At 49.5% G+C, this 20,401-nt stretch overlaps 1 protein-coding gene across 2 annotated transcripts in view; it reads left to right on the top strand.

Moving 5' to 3' along the window:
- LOC147111352 (zinc finger protein ZXDC) overlaps nt 1-19,697 on the top strand; it is a 42,461-nt gene extending 22,764 nt beyond the window's left edge. The window contains exons 5-10 of one of the 2 annotated variants that reach the window (XM_086002153.1): nt 99-269; nt 3,777-4,447; nt 4,904-4,988; nt 5,846-6,015; nt 16,522-16,623; nt 18,250-19,697. In XM_086002153.1, the coding sequence (XP_085858279.1) occupies nt 99-269; nt 3,777-4,447; nt 4,904-4,988; nt 5,846-6,015; nt 16,522-16,623; nt 18,250-18,333 (1,283 nt within the window). In that variant the 3' untranslated portion in view covers nt 18,334-19,697. Of the gene's footprint in view, nt 1-98; nt 270-3,776; nt 4,448-4,903; nt 4,989-5,845; nt 6,016-16,521; nt 16,624-18,249 lie in introns of those variants that run through there. The other variant, XR_015080087.1, reaches the window with a different exon arrangement.
- The last annotated feature ends 704 nt before the right edge of the window (nt 19,698-20,401 follow it).

Here is a 20,401-nt window from a genome sequence, read left to right on the forward strand (position 1 = left end):
CATGTGGAAGATGTTTCCTACTGTGAGGCAGACCATTTAGGGTGTTTTGTTCAGGAAGTAAATTTCTTTACATAATGAAGTTTCCCCCATGTGCTCAGGTTGCGAAGCTCGATTCTCGGCACGTAGCAGCCTGTACATCCACTCCAAGAAACATCTGGAAGATGCGGACAAGGTGAAAACACGCTGCCCCCTCTCCAACTGCAGCAAGCTCTTCAACTCGAAGCACAGCATCAAGGCTCACATGATGAAGCAGCACAATATCAGCCCCGGTACGGTCACCTCTACTTGGCAAACTTCTACTTTTAACCGCAGTGATATTCTCTGGGCAGTGGGGGAACTCCAGGAACTCGACCTCTCCACTGGCATGTTCCAACAGGCATCCTAACACTAAACGGCACTCAGCTGATTTTCAGGTCCTGCAGATGATGGGGCCCCCGCCCTCGCCCCCCTCGTTCTCCCCGAGGGGGCCCCCCGCCCCCCCCTCATTCTCCCCGAGGGGGGCCCCCCCCCCCCCCCCGTTCTCCCCGACGGGGCCCCCGCCCCCCCTCGTTCTCCCCGAGCTATGGCAGCAAAGCCGTCTTCCCTGAGAAAAGGGTCCAGAAGTGACGTTTTTGTGGTTGCACGGAAAGTTTGCACCCCCTGTGCTCACCGACCTATATAGGCTCCCGGTCCGGCAACTCCGTTTTAAAATTCTCATCCTTGTGTTCAAATCCCTCCATGGCCTCATCCCTCGCTATCTCTCTAACCTCCTCCAGCCCCACAACCCTCGAGATCTCTGCGCTCCTCTAATGCTGGCCCCTTGAGCATCCCCGATTTTAATCGCCCCACCATTGGCGGCCCTGCCTTCAGCCTGTGGGCTCTAAGCTCTGGAATTCCCTCCCTGAACCTCTCCGCCTTACTTTCCTCCTTTATGTTGCCCTTTAAAACCTAGCTCTTTAACCAAGCTTTTGATCACCTGCCTGATCATCGCTCCTGTGAAGCGCCTTGGGACGTTTTACTACTTTAAAGGTGCTATATAAATGTAAGTTGTTGTCATCACTAGCTGGACTTAATTAAGACACACGCGCCTGATACCTGGAAATGTCTTCGCTCAGTGTTCATTCCTTAAAGACCCACACCGTGCTGTACTTGCTACATCCACCAACAGGTAGCCTTTAGCAGACTAATCAAGCACTAGAATTACCGCAAGGTAGTTAGAGTCTGAACTCCGATTGAGACTAGGGGATAAGTAGGTTACAGTAATGGGAACCATTTAAAACGGTGTTCAATAGAGTGCAGGAAAAATATATTCTGCCAAAAGGAAAGAACAAACTCAACAATAATGAGACTCCATGGATGAATAAAGCCATAAGGGAACAATTGAGGGTAAGGAAAGAGGCATACGTTAAGTACATAGACAGCAGGGGAGTACATGATAAGAGAGAATATGAAAAGATTAGGAGTGAAGTCAAAAAACCAATTAGGGAGGTAAAGAGGAACTATGAAATTAAATTATCAAGGAACATAAAACAAAATAGTAAAATATTTTATAGGCACATCAATAAAAAATGGAAAGTTGGGATGGGAATAGGGCCATTAAGGGATTGTCCGGATAATACCACAGGTAACGATAGAGAGATGGCAGAAATATTAAATCATTATTTTGCTTCAGTATTTACCAGGGAGATAGAACAGGTGGACATGACATTGGATGATGAGATAAGCGCATTTAAAATAAAAAAGGGGATATAGTAAATAAACTAATCAAATGCGGAGGATAAAATCCCTGGTCCGGATGGATTGCATCCATGCATTTTAAAAGAATCTAGGGAAGAGATGGCAGAGGCATTACTATGCATATTTAATAATTCGTTAGAAAAAGGTGTAGTGCCAGAGGACTGGCGGATAGTTAACGTAATACCGATATTTAAGAAGGGGGATAGAACATGTCCAGGGAACTAGAGACCACTCAGCTTAACATCAGTGGCAGGAAAAATAATGGAATCCCTACTAAAGGAGAAAATAGAAGAACATCTAGAAACCAAAAATATAATAATGAATAGTCAGCACTGATTTCAAAAGGGAAAGTCTTGCTTGACCAACCTCATTGAATTTTTTGAAGAGGTAACAGAGAGAGTGGACAAGGGTAATGCAGTAGATGTAATTTATCTAGATTTTCAAAAGGCCTCTGATAAGGTACCACATAATAGACTGATGAACAAGGTCAGAGAATGCGGAGTCAGGGGACAAGTGGCAGAATGGATTGCTGGCTGGCTTCAGGACAGAAAGCAGAGAGTAGGAGTAAAGGGTAGCTATTCACAGTGGCAGAAGGTGGGCAGTGGTGTTCCACAAGGATCAGTGCTGGGGCCACTGCTGTTCACAATTTACATTAACGATTTAGACTTTGGAATCAAAAACACAATTTCTAAATTTGCGGATGACACCAAATTGGGGGGATAGTCAATACTGAGGAGGACTGCAACAAATTACAGGAGGACATTAATAAACTTGCAGAACGGGCATATAATCGGCAAATGAAGTTCAACACAGATAAATGAGTTATTACATTTTGGTAGGAAGAATAGGGAGGTCACTTATCACTTGGAGGGTGCGAGTCTCGGTGGGGTAGAGGAACAAAGGGATCTCAGAGTACAAATACACAAATCACTGGAGAGGGTGCAGAGAAGATTTACAAGGATGATCCCAGAAATGCGAGGGTGCACCTATCAGGAAAGGATGAACAGGCTGGGTCTCTTTTCTCTTGAAAAGAGAAGGCTGAGGGGTGACCGAATAGAGGTCTTTAAAATTATGAAAGGTTTTGATAGAGTGGATAGAGAGAGAATGTTTCCACTTGTGGGGAAGAGCAAAACTAGAGGCCATCAATATAAGATAGTCACCAAGAAATCCAATAGGGAATTCAGGAGAAACTTCTTTACCCAGAGAGTGGTGAGAATGTGGAACTCGCTCCCACAGGGAGTGGTTGAAGCGAATAGTATAGATGCATTTAAGGGGAGGCTGGACAAGCACATGAGGGAGAAGGGAATAGAGGGTTACGCTGATAGAGTTAGATGAGGAAAGACGGGAGGAGGCTCGTGTGGAGCATAAACGCCGGCATGGCCTGTTTCTGTGCCGTATATCCTATGTAAACACAAGGATTGTTTTATTATTGCATGGAGCCTCCCTGTATGTTTTGAATTTGGGGTTTGATATTTTAATTTGCAGTCTTTGTATAGCCATGCCTTTTCTCTCTCTCCACTGCCTTGGAGAGGGTGCAGAGGAGATTTACTAGATTAACTCCAGGGACCAGGGACTTCAGTTACATGGACAGAGACTGGAGAAGCTGGGGTTGTTCTCCTTAGAGCAGAGAAGGTTAAGGGGAGATTTAATAGAGTTGCTCAAAATTCTGAGGGGTTTTGATGGAGTAAATCAGGAGAAAGTGTTTCCAGTGGCAGGAGGGTCGGTAACCAGAGGACACAGATTGAAGATAATTGACAAAAGAACCAGAGGGGAGATGAGGAGAATTGTTTTACGCAGCGAGTTGTGATCTGGAACGCGCTGCCTGAAAGGGCGGTGGAAGCAGATTCAATAGTAACTTTCAAAAGGCAATTGGATAAATACTTGAAAAGGAGAAATTTGCAGGGCTCTGGGGAAAGAGCCGGGGGGAGTGGGACTGATTGGAGAGCTCGACCAAAGAGCCAGCACAGGCACGATGGGCCGAATGGCCTCTGCGTGCTGTGATTTTAAGTATAATTGGCAGGGACTGCTGTGAATTGATGGATTTATTGACTCTGTTTCAGATCTGTTCTCCCAGTTGGAGATGACGGGTTCCTTGACCCCAAGCAGCGAGCTGACTAGTCCGAGCCAGGGCGACCTCAGCAACGTGGACATTGCCTCGCTCTTCACCGCCGTTCCTGTCAATCCGGTCGGCATCTCGCCGGACATGTCGCTCGTGAGCTCGGGAATCCTGACCATTGATGCTGCCTCTGTGGGATCCACGCTGGGGGGGGCGGTCTCCATTAACAGCAACGCCATGGCGCAGCCCGCGGACCCTCTGATTGTAGCTGCCACGGACATGTCGCACGCCATAGATGGTGCTCTGGGCCTCGCCGCCGGCGTCTTGCAACAGAGCACTTTGAATCTGGAGGGCGTGCAGGCGGTCAATGCGGAAGCGATGGGCACCCTGAGCTCCTTGTCGATGCGAGCCGCGAGCGGCTGTCAGGAGCTGCAGAGCCTGCCCTCCAGCGGAGCCCTGACCCCTTCCAGCAGCCTGGGAGGCAGCCACGTCCCAGAGCTGCTGACCCCAACTAAGATGGAGCAGTACGTGGTGAGCGTGTCCGATGTGATGAGCCAGCAGGAGGGGAGCAAGGTGGTCACTCAGTTTGTCTTCTCCAGTTTAAACCCCCCGACTGGTACCTTCAGTGCACAGAAAGAGCTGGAGTTAAACATGGTGTCCGGCTGCTCCTTTCTGGTAGGTATCTTGAGGCATTGCAGACTTGCGATCCTTTAGAATGTTTTTAAAAAAAAATTATTCGTTCCTGGGATGTGGGCGTCGCTGGCAAGGCCAGCATTTATTGCCCATCCCTAGTTGCCCTTGAGAAGGTGGTGGTGAGCCGCCTTCTTGAACCGCTGCAGTCCGTGTGGTGAAGGTGCTCCCACAGCGCTGTTAGGGAGGGAGTTCCAGGATTTTGACCCAGCGACGATGAAGGATCGGCCGATATACATCTAAGTCAGGATGGTGTGTGACTTGGAGGGGAACCTTTGGAGGTGGTGGTGTTCCCATGCGCCTGCTGCCCTTGTCCTTCTAGGTGGTGGAGGTGGCGGGTTTGGGAGGTGCTGTTATTCAGCATGATATTTGTCTTTGCTGGATTTGAGCGTTGTTGTCTGTGTCTGTCACTGTGTTACTAATTAATAAAATGTTATCTAGGAAAGCGGGGGATCGGCGAGGACTGATTACAGGGCTATACAGCTTGCTAAGAAGAGGAAACAGAAAGGAGTTGGGGGCAACCCAGGTAGGGGCTGCTCTTTCACAGCTGGCTGCGAGGGAGGGGGGCGAAGCTTTCTCTGGCTCTAGTTTAATATCCTGCTATTGACCGAGACTGTTTACAGCAGTGACGCTGCAGCTTTTTATTGTTACCATTTCTCCTCCTTTCTCTCTTGTCGTCTCCCCATGTCACACACCCATTGCCTGTTAACCGGCTGTGAGCTGAGCCGAGTATCGCCTTTAGAAAGAAAGACTTACATTTCTATAGCGCCTTTCACAACCTCGGAGGTCCCAAAATCCTTTACAGCCATTTAAGTACCTTTGAAGTGTAGTCCCTGTTATAATGTAAGGAAACGTGGCAGCCAATTTGTACACGGCAAGCTCCCACAAACAGCAATGAGATAATGACATTTAGTGATGTTGGTTGAGGGATAAATATTGGCCATAGGACACCGGGGAGAACTCCCCTGCTCTTCTTCAAAATAGTGGCCGTGGGATCTTTTACATCCACCTGAGAGCAGATGGGCCTCGGTTTAACTTCTCATCCGAAAGACAGCATCTCTGACAGTGCAGCACTCCCGCAGTACTGGGAGTGTCGGCCTGGATTTGAACCCATGCCCTTCTGACTCGAGAGAGTGCTACCCACTGATCCACGGCCGACATGTTGTCCTCTATCCTCTTGTGGAAATGCCCTGGCCATCATAAACCCGCTGGGTGGGGAGTCGCAAGTGGGAGAACGGCCTACCGTACTGTGACAAGTGTGCAAGATCCCTGACACTCATTCCATTTCCCTTTCTCTTCCCCGCGCCCCCCCCCCCCCCCAGTTTTCCCTTCTCTGCTCCCTAGGTGCGAACTCATGGTTTTTTTTTTCTCCCCTGTCTTAAGAGAGTTCCAACTGTGCCGGCCAACGGAAGAAAGCCAACAGAGGACAGTCCACAACGTCGGCCTCTGTGAGCCAGAACAGTCGGTTCGGGAGTGTTATAATGCCTGCTGGTGGCCTGTCTATCCGCGACCCGACTACGGGGGCGCACTACGTCCAGACCCAGCTGTTGCAGGTAGGCTTTCCCGCTCGCTGAAAGCATGAGGTGTGGCAAAGGGCAACAGACTCACGGTGCCTCGCCTCGGTCCAAAGGTGTATTCTCAGCGATGTCCACAAAAGGCTTTTGTCTGACCCCAAACACGACTGCTGTAGGTTGCTTTAAAAAATAACATTTCCCACTGGCAGTAGGAACAGGAGGAGGCCATTCTGTTCCGCCATTTTATTAGATCAGGGCTGATCTGTATCTCAACCCCATTTGCCCGCTTTTGCTCCTTATCACTTGATACCCTTACCCAACGAAAATCTATCAATCTCAGTCGTGAGCATTTCAATTAACTCCCAGCATCCAGTCTTTTGGGGAAGAGAGTTCCAGATTTCCACTACCCTTTGTGTGAAGAAGTGCTTCTCGATTTCACTCCTGAACGGCCGGGCTCTAGTTCTAAGATTGTGCCCCTTTGTTCTAGATTCCCCCACCAGAGGAAATAGTTTTATCTGAATCTGCCCCATCAAATCCCGTTATCATTTAAAAACTCAATCTGCTGAACTCGAGGGAATACAAGCCTGGTTTACACAACCTGTCCTCGTAATCTAACCCTTTTAGCCCCGGTATCATTCTGTTGAATCTGCTCCCCCCAAGGCCAATCTATCCTTCCTGAGGGGCGGTGCCCAGACCCAGTGACTCCAGAGGGGGTCTGACCAGAGCTCTGAACAACTGAAGCATCACTGCCTCCCCAACCTGCTTGAGATAAAGGCCAAAATTCCATTAGCCTTTCTGAATACTTTTTGTACCTGTGCCCTAGCTTTTAGTGATCGGTGTATCTGGACACCTAAATCCCCTTTCTCCTCCACAGATCTTGGCTTCTCATTCAGAAAATGTTCCGATTTGTCTTTCTTAGATTCAAAGTGGATGACCTCGTACTTCCCCCACATTCAACTTTCACAGTTTTGCCCACTCGCTTATTCTGTCTGTCAGTAGCTGCCTGTGTGGACTTTCTTAATATGCGATCTTGGCTATTAAGCGTGAAAGGTTATTCATTTGTGGGGTGGGGAGTATTGTAGCCATGCCGAACCCTTCCCATACACAACATCCAACTGTGGGCACATCTAGGCAGGACTGCTGGCAGTCTGGAGTGAGAACTCTGCCCCCTCTATCTCGGGAGGCTGAGGACAATTGTACTCCGTTACTACTCTCCTGAGATCAGTTAACTTGACATAGATTAGGATCCCTCTTTCCCAGATTATTTTTCTTTCCCTGAAGGTCCAGCTGTTGCATCACTCCCGATTTTTGCAGGTGCTTTAGTGCTTGGTCCCCACACCTTCCAGTTAAGGGCTGCAACTTGTTCTTCGCCATCTTCATGGCTTCCTGTGACTGCCCCCGTGTTAAGGCAGGGACCTGGCCCCTGCTGCTGTGTGTCTGACTGTCCACGGATGCTCTTTCTGTTCTGTACTGCAGCTGGGTCACGGTTTACAGCTTGTGAAGGCTGGACAGCTAATTCACGGATTGGCTGACCGGCCTTTTGAAGCTGTCTCCTCCACTGAGGGTCCTGCTCTCCTCCTGCAGGGGCTCATCCGCCACAAGCTGTTGGCATGTTCTGGAGGCGGGCTGGTTACTCAAACCCCTGCCTGGTACTCTGGGTGATGAGTCACGGGCAGCCCCGTCTACTGTCCTTAGATTTCAGGTTTTAACACCTGACCGGACACATTCTTCACCACGATAAAGATCTAATTGTAAGGATTTGCTGTCCTCCTGCAGTTCTGCCCTTCACCTTTTCAAGCACTGGCAATCTGCACGCTAGTGTTAGTGGCCTAGTGTTAATTTACCCATCTTGCCGTTACAAATAATATGGCAATTTTTGTGGGGTCACAATTTTCTTGTGTTTTAATTCTCCCAGCCATGCATTTGAGTAATTCTTCCCTCTATTTAAACTTTGATGACCTGTGAAGTTTGCTGCACAGTTTATGCATTCCTGCAGATTGGATGGAAGCTGGACTGAGGGGGTCCAAAGGGGTGGTGGTGATGGCCGGTAGAGGTGACCGTGGAGCTGATTGGGGACTGTGTTTGACGAAGTGGACGTTGGAGATGGGGCAGCAAATTTGAGACATTGAGGCAGTTGAAGATTTTTTTGAGGGGGTGATGATGGCAGTTGTGAAGGAGAGGGGAACATTGCTTGCACATGTGAATTGTTAGTGAGCACTGGGCCAAGCAAAGGCAGGTGGGTGGTGATGCGCTATCAACGTCCTCTCGGGGTAGGGATGGCACCGGCATGTCGTCAGTTCGTGGTAGACACCCCGGTGGTGCGTGGTGGTGGGTGGAGGTAGTGGATGGTGATCGATGGTGTTTCGGGTGGTACCTGAGGGTGCGAGGTCTCAAATTGAGACTGTGTCCTCCCGCCCGTCAGGATACGCCACGTAGGCGTACTGTGGGTTGGCATGGAGGAGGTGAACCTTTTCGACCAGGGGGTCCGTCTTATGGCTCCTCGCGTGTTTCCTGAGCAGGACGGGTCCCGGAGACGTCAGCCATGGCGGTAGTGATGTCCCTGAGGTGGATTTCCTGGGGAAGACGAACATCTTCTCGTGAGGGGTGGCATTTGTGGCAGTACAGAGCAGTGATCGTATGGAGTGGAGCGCATCGGGGAGGACATCTTGCCAGCGGGAGATTGGGAGGCCCTTGGATTTTAGGGCGAGCATGGCGGTCTTCCACACCGTTGCGTTCTCCCTCTCTACCTGTCCGTTACCCCGGGGGTTGTAGCTGGTAGTCCTGCTCGTGGCTATGCCCTTCTCGAGCAGGTACTGGCGCAGCTCGTCGCTCATGAACGACGAGCCCCTGTCGCTGTGGATGTAATTGGGGAAGCCAAATATGGCGAACAGGTCGTGGAGGCACCTGATGACTGTGGCGCTGGTCATGTCCGGGCAGGGGATGGCGAAGGGGAAATGGGAGTACTCGTCAATAATATTGAGGAAGTACGTGTTGCGGTCAGAGGAGGGAAGGGGCCCCTTGAAATCGACGCTGAGACGTTCGAAGGGGCGGGTGGCTTTAATCAGGTGTGCCCTGTCTGGCCTATAAAAATGCGGTTTGCATTCGGCGCAGACCTGGCAGTTCCTGGTCATGGTCCTGACCTCCTCGATGGAGTAAGGCAGGTTGCGAGCTTTAATAAAGTGGAAGAACCTGGTGACCCCCGGGTGGCAGAGATCATTGTGGAGGGTCCGTAGCCTATCGACTTGTGCGTTGGCACATGTCCCACGGGATAGGGCGTCTGGGGGCTCATTAAGTTTCCCGGGCCGGTATAAGATATCGTAGTTGTAGGTGGATAACTCGATCCTCCACCGCAATATCTTATCATTTTTGATTTTCCCCCTTTGTCTGTTGTTAAACATAAATGCTACTGACCGTTGGTCAGTGAGCAGGGTGAAACGTTTACCGGCCAGGTAATGTCTCCAGTGCCGTACAGCCTCCACTATCGCCTGGGCCTCCTTCTCGACTGAGGAGTGTCGAATTTCGGGGCCCTGGAGGGTCCGTGAAAAGAAGGCCACGGGTCTCCCCGCCTGGCTAAGGGTTGCGGCTAGGGCGAAGTCGGATGCATCGCTCTCCACTTGGAAAGGGATGGACTCATCCACTGCGTGCATTGTGGCCTTCGCAATGTCCTCTTTTATGAGGGTGAAGGCCGCACGGGCCTCTGCCGTCAGGGGGAAGGAGGTTGACTTGATGAGGGGCCGGGCTTTGTCCGCATAGTTGGGCACCCACTGGGCGTAGTAAGAGAAGAACCCTAGGCATTTCTTCAGGGCTTTTAGGCAGTGCGGGGGGGGGGGGTAGTTCCAGGAGGGGGCGCATTCGGTCGGGGTTGGGGCCGATGACTCCGTTTTCCACCACGCAGCCAAGAATAGCGAGGCGCGCGGTGCGGAACATACATTTTTCTCTGTTGTATGTCAGATTCAGCCGTTGGGCCGTACGGAGGAATTTTTCTAGGTTGGCGTCGTGGTCCTGCCGGTCATGGCCGCAGATGGTGACGTTGTCTAGATAGGGGAAGGTGGCCTGCAGCGCGTTCTGGTCAACCATCCGGTCCATCTCCCTTTGGAAGACCGAGACCCCGTTGGTGACGCCGAAGGGGACTCGGAGGAAGTGGTAGAGGCGACCGTCAGCCTCGAAGGCCGTGTACTGGCGGTCCTCAGGCCTGATGGGGAGCTGGTGGTATGCCGACTTCAGATCAATCGTCGAGAATACCCGGTATTGTGCTATCTGGTTGACCATGTCAGATATGCGGGGAAGTGGGTATGCGTCTAATTGCGTGTATCGATTGATCGTCTGGCTGTAATCAATAACCAGGCGCTGTTTTTCGCCGGTCTTTACTACCACCACTTGGGCTCGCCATGGGCTGGTGCTGTCCTCGATAATCCCTTCCCTCAGGAGTCTTTGTACTTCTGATTTAATAAAGCTCCTATCCCCGGCACTGTACCGCCTGCTTTTAGTAGCAATTGGCTTGCAGTCTTTGGCGAGGTTAGCGAACAACGGGGGGGGGGGGGGGGGGGGGGGGTTTGACCTTCAGGGTGGACAGGCTGCATACTTTGCGCGGCGCCGTGTTTAAATTCTGCTGGCTACAGACTGTAAGTGGGGGCAGGGGCCCGCCATATGCCATCGTGACGCTCTCCAGATGGCACTGGAAGTCTAATCCTAGCAGTACGGGAGCGCAGAGCTGTGGCAGGACGAGGAATTTAAACTCTCTGTACTCCACGCAGTTCACTGTCAGAGTCGCTACACAGTAGCCACCGACGTCCGCCGTATGGGACATTGAGGCCATAAAGACCTGGTGGCGTGTGCGCATAACCGATAGGGAGTAGCGTCGCACCGTGTCGGGGTGGATGAAGCTCTCCGTGCTTCCGCAGTCGAAAAGGCAATTTGTGGCATGGCCATTTACCTTTACATTCATCATGGACCTGGCTAGTTGATGGGGCCTAGATTGGTCCAGGGTGATGGAGGCCATCGTCGAGGTCGGTGGGTCGCTGTAGTATTCGCCCGCGCCGAGGGCCTGGTCCCGAGATGGTGTCCAAGATGGCGGCTCCCCCTCGGCTGGTGGTGTCCAAAATGGCGGCCCGCACGGCTCACACGTGGTTGGTGGGGTCCAAAATGGCGGCCTGTACGGTTCACATGCGGCGCTGCTGGAATTGGGGGTCGATTTCGCCTTGCACACTCTCGCGTAGTGGCCTTTCTTGCCGCATTTGGAGCAGGTCGCGTCCTTTGCTGGGCATTGCTGTCTGGGGTGCTTGGCCTGGCCGCAGAAGTAGCATTTCTGGCCTCTGGTCATTGCAGCTGTAGTTGGGCTGCTGGCGGCTTGTGGCCTTACCGGGTCCCAAGATGGCTGCTCCCGTGGCATCCACGTGGCCATCCGGTCAGGGGGGTAGGCGTCCATGTTCTGGAGGGCCACGTCTAACGAGTTAGCGAGGGCCACCGTCTTCTGCAGGTCGAGCCCCCTCTGTTCCAGCAGCCTCTGCCGAGTATAGTTGGACCTGATGCCGGCTACGTAGGCGTCTCGGATCAGGTCTTCCGTGCATTCCTTGGCCGTCACCGCTTTGCAATTACAGTCCCGGCCGAGGACTCTCAGTGCCAGTAAATATTCAGCGCCTGATTCTCCGGGGCGCTGTTTTCGGGTAGCCAGGAGGTGTCTGGCGTAGACCTTGTTAACAGGCCTCACGTATTGTTCCTTTAGCGTTGCGATGGCGGCCGCGTAAGTAGTGGCGTCTCGGATGATCGAGTAGACTCGGTGGCTCACCCGTGAGTTCAAGACAAGCCGTTTCGCGTCATCTGTAGTGACAGTAGTGCTGGAGGCCTCCAGGAAGGCTTCGAAACAGCTCAGCCAGTGTTCAAAGTTATTGGCTGCATCTGCTGCTTGAGGATCCAGGTCTAAACGTTCCGGCTTCAAGATTTGCTCCATGTTGAAAATTAGTCAATAAAATTGATGCGCTATCAACAATACCAAAGACTACGAGATGGACTTAAATGAAGTAGGCTTTTATTGACTAAGAACTAGAGCATGCCTCTGCTAGTGAATCCATCCTAAGAGCTCCCGGGGGAAGGGTGGTGAGTCACCTTTATACCCAGGCTTAGGGGTGGAGCCAGGGGCTGAGACATGCCCGGACTTGTACAGGGTTAACAGTGGTTTACCACACAGGCATGTACAGGTTAACAGTGGTTTACCACAGGTGGTCAGGAGGGATTTGAGGGAACAGGAGGTGGATCTCATCAAAGGGTTAAGTGCGATGAGGGTTGATGGGGGAGATGGAGAAGTTACTGATTAGCATGGGGTAGGACTGAGGGCAGGAGGCCTAGGCAGTGGGTGGGGCAGATGAAAATATCTATGGGCTTTCGAGGTGATGGTGGTTCGGAAGAGGATTGGAAGAGTCAGTTTGAGACCTGTAGTTTGTGACTGACCTCCTGGGAGAATTTGGCCACAGAGAGGGGAAGAGGTGGTGTCACTTGAGATGGTCCACCAGTGATGCCCAGCTCAGTCATGTGCCAGGTGTGCTCCAGTCCGAGACCCTCAAGACACGAGACTGAAGAAAAACCCCAACCTTCAGAGTTGACTAAATAAAATATCGGGGTGTGTGTCTCAGATTCTGGTAGCACCAGTCTTGGAATCATAGAATGGTTACAACACAGAAGGAGGCCATTCGGCCCGTCGAGCCCGTGCCGGCTCTCTGCAAGAGCACTTCAGCTAGTCCCACTCCCCCGCCCTTTCCCCGTAGCCCTGCAAATTTTTTTCCTTCAGATACTTATCCAATTCCCTTTTGAAAGCCACGATTGAATCTGCCTCCACCACCCTTTCAGGCAGTGCATTCCAGATCCTGACCACTCGCTGCGTAATTTTATTTTCCTTATGTCGCCTTTGGTTCTTCTGCCAATCACCTTAAATCTGTGTCCTTGGTTCTCGACCCTTCCGCCAATGGGAACAGTTTCTCTCTACTCTGTCTAGACTCTTCATGATTTTGAACACCTCGATCAAATCTCCTCTCCACCTTCTCTGCTCTAAGGCGAACAACCCCAGCTTCTCCAGGCTATCCAAGTACAGGAAACTTTCGTTTAACCGGAGGTTAAATGTCCGGAAAGCTCTATCTACCGGCCAAATTCAGAGCCGTTTCCTATAAGTTTTTTTACTTCTCGTTGCTTTTTTTTTCCAGTCAGGCTGTGCAAGGTCTAGCTGAAGCTGTTGCTTAGCTACAGAGACGCTTTTAAGCTGCAGCCGACTGTTTTGAAGCTGTTGCTAAGCAACAGGGTTTGTTGATTCACATGGAGCTCAAAAGCTCCGTATGTTTTAACATTAGCGCTGGTTTCTGCGGCAGTTTTGATGGTACGGCACCAGCTCGGTCCCGTCAGTGCCGGATACCAGAAAGTTTCCTGTAACTGAAGTCCCGCATTCCTGGAATAATTTTTGTAAATCTTTTCTGCACTCTCTAAGGCCTTCACATCCTTCCTAAAGAACATAAGAAATAAGAGCAGGAGTAAGCCCTTCGGCCCCTTGAGCCTGCTCCGCCATTTAATAATATCATGGCTAATCTTCCTCAACTCCACTTTCCTGCACTATCCCCATATCCCTCGATTCCCCTAATATCCAAAAATCGATCGATCTCTGTCTTGAATATACTCAACGACTGAGCCCCCACAGCCCTCTGGGGTAGAGAATTCCAAAGATTCACCACCCTCTGAGTGAAAGAATTTCTCCTCATCTCAGTCCTAAATGGCCGACCCCTTATTCTGAGACTGACCCCTGGTTCTAGACTCCCCAGCCAGGGGAAACATCCTCCCTGCATCTACCCTGTCGAGCCCTGTAAGAATTTTGTATGTTTCAATGAGATCGCCTCTCATTCTTCTAAACTCCAGAGAATATAGGCCTAGTCTACTCAATCTCTCCTCAGGACAATCCCCCCATCCCAGGAACCAGTCCAGTGAACCTTCGCTGCACTCCCTCTATGGCAAGTATATCCTTCCTTAGGTAAGGAGACCTAAACTGTACACAATACTCCAGGCGTGGTCTCACCAGGGCCCTATATAATTGCAGTAAGATGTCTTTACTCTTATACTCAAATTATCTTGTAATAAAGGCCAACATACCATTTGCTTTCCTAATTGCTTGCTGTACCTGCATGTTAACTTTCAGTGATTCGTGTACAAGGACACCCAGGTCCCTCTGAACACCAACATTTCCCAATCTCTCACCATTTATAAAATACTTCACATTTCTCCACATTATATTCCATTTGCCATGTTCTTGCCCACTCACTTAGCTTGTCTATATCCCCTTGAAGCCTCCTTGCATCCTCCTCACAACTTACATTCCCACCCAGCTTTGTATCAGCAGCAAACTTAGATGATACAAAGTCCCCTCATCCAAATCATTGATACAGATTATGAATAGCTGAGGTCCAAGCACTGATCCTTGCGGTACCCCAGTAGTTACAGCCTGCCAACCTGAAAATGACCCGTTTATTCCTACTCTCTGTTTTCTGTCCGTTAACCAATCCTTAATCCATGCTAGTATATTACCCCCAATCCCATGAGCCCTAATTTTATTTAATAACCTCTTGTGTGGCACCTTATCGAATGCCTCTTCATCTATTCTGCTAGTTACAACCTCAAAAAACGAACAGATCCGTCAAGCTCGATTTCCCTTTCATAAATCTGTGACTCCGCCCAATCCTATTATTATTTTCTATGTGGTTCTCCATTATTTCTAGGAAGTTTTTTGCGTCGTCTTCGTGAAGACACACAGTATTTGTTTAATTTCTCTGCCATTTCCTTATTTCCCATTATAATTTCTCCTGTCACAGTCTGTAAGGGACCCAATATATTTTCACTAATCTTTTCCTTTTTACATCCCTATAGAAGCTTTTACAATCTGTTTTTATGTCTCTCGCTAGTTTACTCTCATATTCTATTTTCCCTATCTTTATCAATTTCTTGGTCCTCCTTTGCTGAATTCTAAAATCCTCCCAATCCTCAGGCTTTTGGCAACATTATAAGCCTCTTCCTTTGATCTAATATTATCTTTAACTTCTCTTGTTAGCCACGGTTGGACTAGTATCCTTCCCACTAGTTGGTGACCTAATAGAAAACACCTATTATTGTAATGGCACCTCTTGTTTCTTAAATCTAACCAAATAGATTCTGTCCTTGACCCCCTCCAGGACATCCCCTCTCTCCACCCCACCTCCTTTCTTTCCTTCTCTCTCTTTCCTGAACACCTTATATCCAGGAATATTTAAAACCCAATCCTGCCCTTTTTTGAGCCAGGTCTCCGTTATCGCCACAACATCATATTCCCATGTGGCTTTTGCGCCTGCAGCTCACCAACTTTATTTACCACGCTTCGTGCGTTTACACACATGCCCTGTAAACCTATCTTGGACCTTCTTGTATTTAGTCTGACCCTACCTAATACTGTACTGTTTCTTACTCTAGTGCTACCCGTCTCCCAATCTTTTGTGCACCTTGTTTCTCCTTTCTACAGCTACATCCTGGTGCCCATCCCTCTGCCAAATTAGTTTAAACCCCAACAGCACTAGCAAACCACTGCCGCCCCCCCCCCCCCCCCCCCCCCCACTGCGAGGACATTGGTTCCGGTCCTGTTGAGGTGCAACCTGTACAAGTCCCACCTTCCCCAGAACCGGTCCCAGGAATCTAAATCCTCCCTCCTGCACCATCTTTCCAGCCACGCATTCACCTGCTCTATCCTATTTCTATACTCACTAGCTGGTGGCACCGGGAGTAATCAGGAGATTCCTACCTTTTGAGGTCCTGTTTTTTAATTTCTTTCCTAGCTCCCTGAAATCTGCCTGCAGGACCCTCCTCCCTCTTTCTCCCTATGTTGTTGATACCGATATGGGCTATGCCATCGGGCTGTTCACCCTCCCCCCTTAGAATGTCCTGCAGCCGCTCAGTGACGGAAATAAACTCAAGTCTTAAAAAAACAATCACCAGCTATTCACCACCAGCTATTCACCAATCAGCTCCTTCCCTTGTGCTGACGACACTTTAGGGTTGAGGAGAACGTTTTTCACCCAGAGGGTGGTGGGTGTCTGGAACTCACTGCCTGAAAGGGTGGTAGAGGCAGAAACCCTCATCACATTTAAAAAGTACTTGGATATGCACCTGAAGTGCCGTAACCTACAGGGCTACGGACCAAGAGCTGGACAGTGGGATTAGGGTGGAGAGCTTTTTTTTGACCAGCACAGACATGATGGGCCGAATGGCCTCGTGTGCTGTAAATGTCTATGATTCTATAGTTGCTGTTGTCTTCCGTATCCTTTTATTCGATAGATGGGACACGAATTTGAACGGAGGATGGGCAAATCTCGTGCCGGGGTCCGGAAAGTTCTACCGACCATGATCCGGACATGTAGGGTCGTGGAGGCAGAAACCGTGCGATCATTTCCAAAGCAGTTGGCTGCTGTGGTGGGGACTGTAGGGTTTGTTTTTGATGATTGGGCTGAGTGGTTTCCATCTTCTGATTTACTTTATTAAAACATTTCTTTTCAGGATGACCCGTCGGGAGATGGGGAACTGGCCTTCCAGCTCACTGCGCAGTCTTCTACGTCCCAATCGCAGCTCACCGTCGATCTTCCCGTCAACATCCTACAGGTACCACCCTGGAGAGATGTTGTTTCATAAGCCCTTCTCTGGGGTTGTTCTCCTTTAGAGCAGAGAAGGTTAAGGGGAGATTTAATAGAGTTGTTCAAAATTATGAGGGGTTTTGATGGAGTAAATCAGGAGAAACTGTTTCCAGTGGCAGGAGGGTCGGTAACCAGAGGACACAGAGTGAAGGTAATTGGCAAAAGAACCGGAGGGGACATTTTATTTAGACAATGAGTTGCTGTGACCTGGAATGCGCTGCCTTAAAGGACGGTGGAAGCAGATTCAATAGTGACTTTCAAAAGGGAAATTGGATAAATACTTGATGAGGAAAATTTTATGATTTTAAAGACCTCTATCAGCTCACCCCTCAGCCTTCTCCTTTCTAGAGCAGAGAGCCCCAGCCTGTTCAATATAAGGTGCTGTATAAATGTACGTCTTTAGGTGTGGTGATAAGAGATTAGCGTGCAAAATTAAGGCACATGGGATTGGGGGCAAGGTATTGACTTGGATAGAGAACTGGTTGGCAGATAGAAAGCAAAGAGTTGGAATAAACGGGTCGTTTTCCAAGTGGCAGGCAGTGACTAGTGGGGTACCGCAAGGATCGGTCCTAGGACCCCAGCTGTTCACAATATATATTAATGATCTGGACGAGGGAATTGGATGTAATATCTCTAAATTTGCAGACGATACAAAGCTGGGTGGGAGGATGTCGTGAAACTCCAGTACGATTTGGACAGATTGGGTGATTGGGCAGAAACATGGCAAATGCACTATAATGTGGATAAATGTGAGGTTATCCACTTTGGTGGCAAAAACAGGAAGGCAGACTATTATTTGAATGGCAATAGATTGGGAGAAGGGGAAGTGCAAAGAGACCTGGGTGTTCTTGTGCACCAGTCGCTGAAGGTAAGCATGCAGGTGCAGCAGGCGGTTAAGAAGGCAAATGGTATGTTGGCCTTTGTAGCAAGAGGGTTCAAGTACGGGAACAAGGATGTCTTGCTGCAGTTGTACAGGGCCTTGGTGAGACCGCACCTTGAGTATTGTGTGCAGTTTTGGTCACCTTAGCTGAGGAAGGACGTTCTTGCCATGGAAGGAGTGCAGCGAAGATTCACCAGGCTGATACCTGGGATGGCAGGAATGACGTATGAGGAGAGATTGTGTCGATTGGGCTTATATTCACTGGAGTTTAGAAGATTGAGAGGGGATCTCATTGAAACCTATAAAATTCTGTCAGGCCTGGACAGACTAGATACAGGAAGGATGTTTCCGATGGTCGGGGAGGCCAGAACCAGGGGTCATAGTCTAAGGATAAGGGGTAAGCCATTTAGGACTGAAATGAGGAGGAATTTCTTCACCCAGAGAGTGGTGAACCTGTGGAATTCTCTGCCACAGAGGGCGGTGGAGGCCAATTCATTAAATATATTCAAGAAGGAGTTGGATATATTTCTTAAGGCTAAAGGGATCAAGGGATATTGGGAGAAGGCAGGGACAGGGTACTGAATTTGGATGATCAGCCATGATCTCATTGAATGGCGGAGCAGGCTCGAGGGGCCGAATGGCCTACTCCTGCTCCTATCTTCTATGTTTCTATGTGATAGTGTAAGTAACTGATGCTTCATTTGGTCCTTACAGGAGCCTCATCCGTCGGCTGATGATGACAGCACAAGCAATTCCCAGTTTACAGGGAGCACTATAAACCTTCAGGACTTGGAGTAGCATGGATAGAAAACCGGACAACGGGATTCGGCTCCCGCCGATGAAACTTGCACTTTCCACGGAGCCAGGCCCAGCACAGAAACCGGGGAGGTTCGGACTGTGGATCTGGAACGGGTTGAGCGGCCCGATGTTGGAATCACTAAATCTGACATGATGGGTTTAACTGTGCTACTGAAAAGTATGATTTCCTCAAGAACACGGGCTGCGATTCCGCCCCCAGAGTCGTGGGGAGGGGGGAGGACTTAACCGTGAGCCTCGAAGTTTAGGCTGCTGGAATTAGCAGCACTGGGAATGGCTGCTACTGGAGGAACATGAGAAACCTGGCACGCAGTGTGACTCGAGGTTTAAGCTTCCAGTTTTGCAGTGGCATCTTCGGGGGGAAAGGCTCCAGTTTTAAGGTTAATACGAGGGCTGTGGAATTGGAATTCTTTCTCCCCTCGGAGAGTGCTGTCAATTGTTTTGGCTGTTCACCTAAAGTGTTTTCTCTCCTTTTTCAAAACACGGGTGTGTTTTTAAACGTGTGCAGCTGTCGAGGTAACGAGGAATCTGCTGAGCCTCCTCCGATTACTTGGAGCCCAGTGTGGGATTCTAGAAATGGGGCAAAAAGTCGCTGAGCTTAATGTCTGCTTCTCGAGCTCGCTGATGGTCAGCAATGCACCTTAACTGGCCTCCCAGGGTCGGTTAGCGTGGGATTGGACGAACGACTGCAGCTTGGCTCGCGAGCCACTTTGGGCGAGGGAGTCTGGGGAGCAGGTCGAAAGTCTGTCTCGTCATCCTCCACTCTTCGGGCCCTCTCTCGGGGGAAAGCAAACCTTTTGCCGACGCCTCAGTCATCGCAAAGTTCGCCTTCTTAATGAAGGTTTAAATATGTATATTTAAAAAAAAGTTTTATATTGTACAGTATGTATATTTATTTATTCTTTTGTACATTTCTAATGTGAGGGGATTTTGAGTGAGCAGAAATGGTTGAATTTGCACACATTCCTACTGCCTTTGCATAAATTACACACCGCGGGGTGGGGGTGGGCGGTGAAATTTTGGTGAGTTTTTTTTTAAAAGTATTGTACATTTACTGACCATTAAATCTCGGCGAGAATGGAAATGGCCTCTGACAACTTTTAATTTTCACAATTAAACTGTTGGGGGAGGGAGGGGAACACACAGCCACCTCTAGCTTGTTAAACAGGTTCCTACACCATGCGCAACTGCACGCGCTGAAACTTGTCAAATCAATGGCCTGGTTAATGCTTCCGATTCTGAAAGTTAACAAAAGTTGCTGTCGTTTGTTTGTGTGCGTTAAGGGTTGAAGCAGCATGACCCGAGCTCATGCGAGGCGGTGGATTTATATTAAAATATAAAAGGAAGTTTGGCATTCGTCTCCAGTTATTGACTTTTCCTTGGCACTGAGAATTTAAATTCATTGCTGAGGTCGGCCATTTAGGAGGAATTTCTTCACTCAGAGGGCGGTGAATCTTTGGAATTCTCTGCCCCAGAGGGCTGTGGAGGCTCAGTCATTGAGTATATTCAAGGCTGAGATCGATAGATTTTTCATTATTAAGGGAAGGTGGAGTTGAGGTCAAAGATCACCCATGATCTTACTGAAATAGAAGGCTTGAAGGGCCGAATGGCCTGCTCATGGAATCAACGGCACAGGAGGCCATTCGGCCCATGCCGGCTCTGTGCAAGGGCACTTCATTAGTCCCACTTCCCTGTCCTTTCCCCGGAGCCCTGCAAATATTTTTCCTTCTGGTACTTATCCAACTCCCTTTTGAAAGCCATGATTGAATCTGCCTCCACCGCCCTGTGGCAGTGCATTCCGGATCATAACCACTCGGGGTGTGTAAAAATCTTTTTCCTCATGTCGCCTTTGGTTCTTCTGTCAATCGCCTTAAACCTGTCCTCTGGTTCTCAACCCTTCCGCTAATGGGAACAGTTTCTCTCTTACGTACTCTGTCCAAACCCCTCACAATTTTGAACACTTCCTGCTCCTATTCTTTATTTAAAAAGCTGGTATCAGTAAAAGTGACTGAAACTGTTGCAAAAAACCCGACTGGGTCACTAATGTTTT

This window comes from Somniosus microcephalus, chromosome 11 (genome assembly GCF_052327205.1).
Source record: "Somniosus microcephalus isolate GS21.2 chromosome 11, FLI_Smic_1.0, whole genome shotgun sequence".
In the NCBI taxonomy this organism is placed as follows: domain Eukaryota; kingdom Metazoa; phylum Chordata; class Chondrichthyes; order Squaliformes; family Somniosidae; genus Somniosus; species Somniosus microcephalus.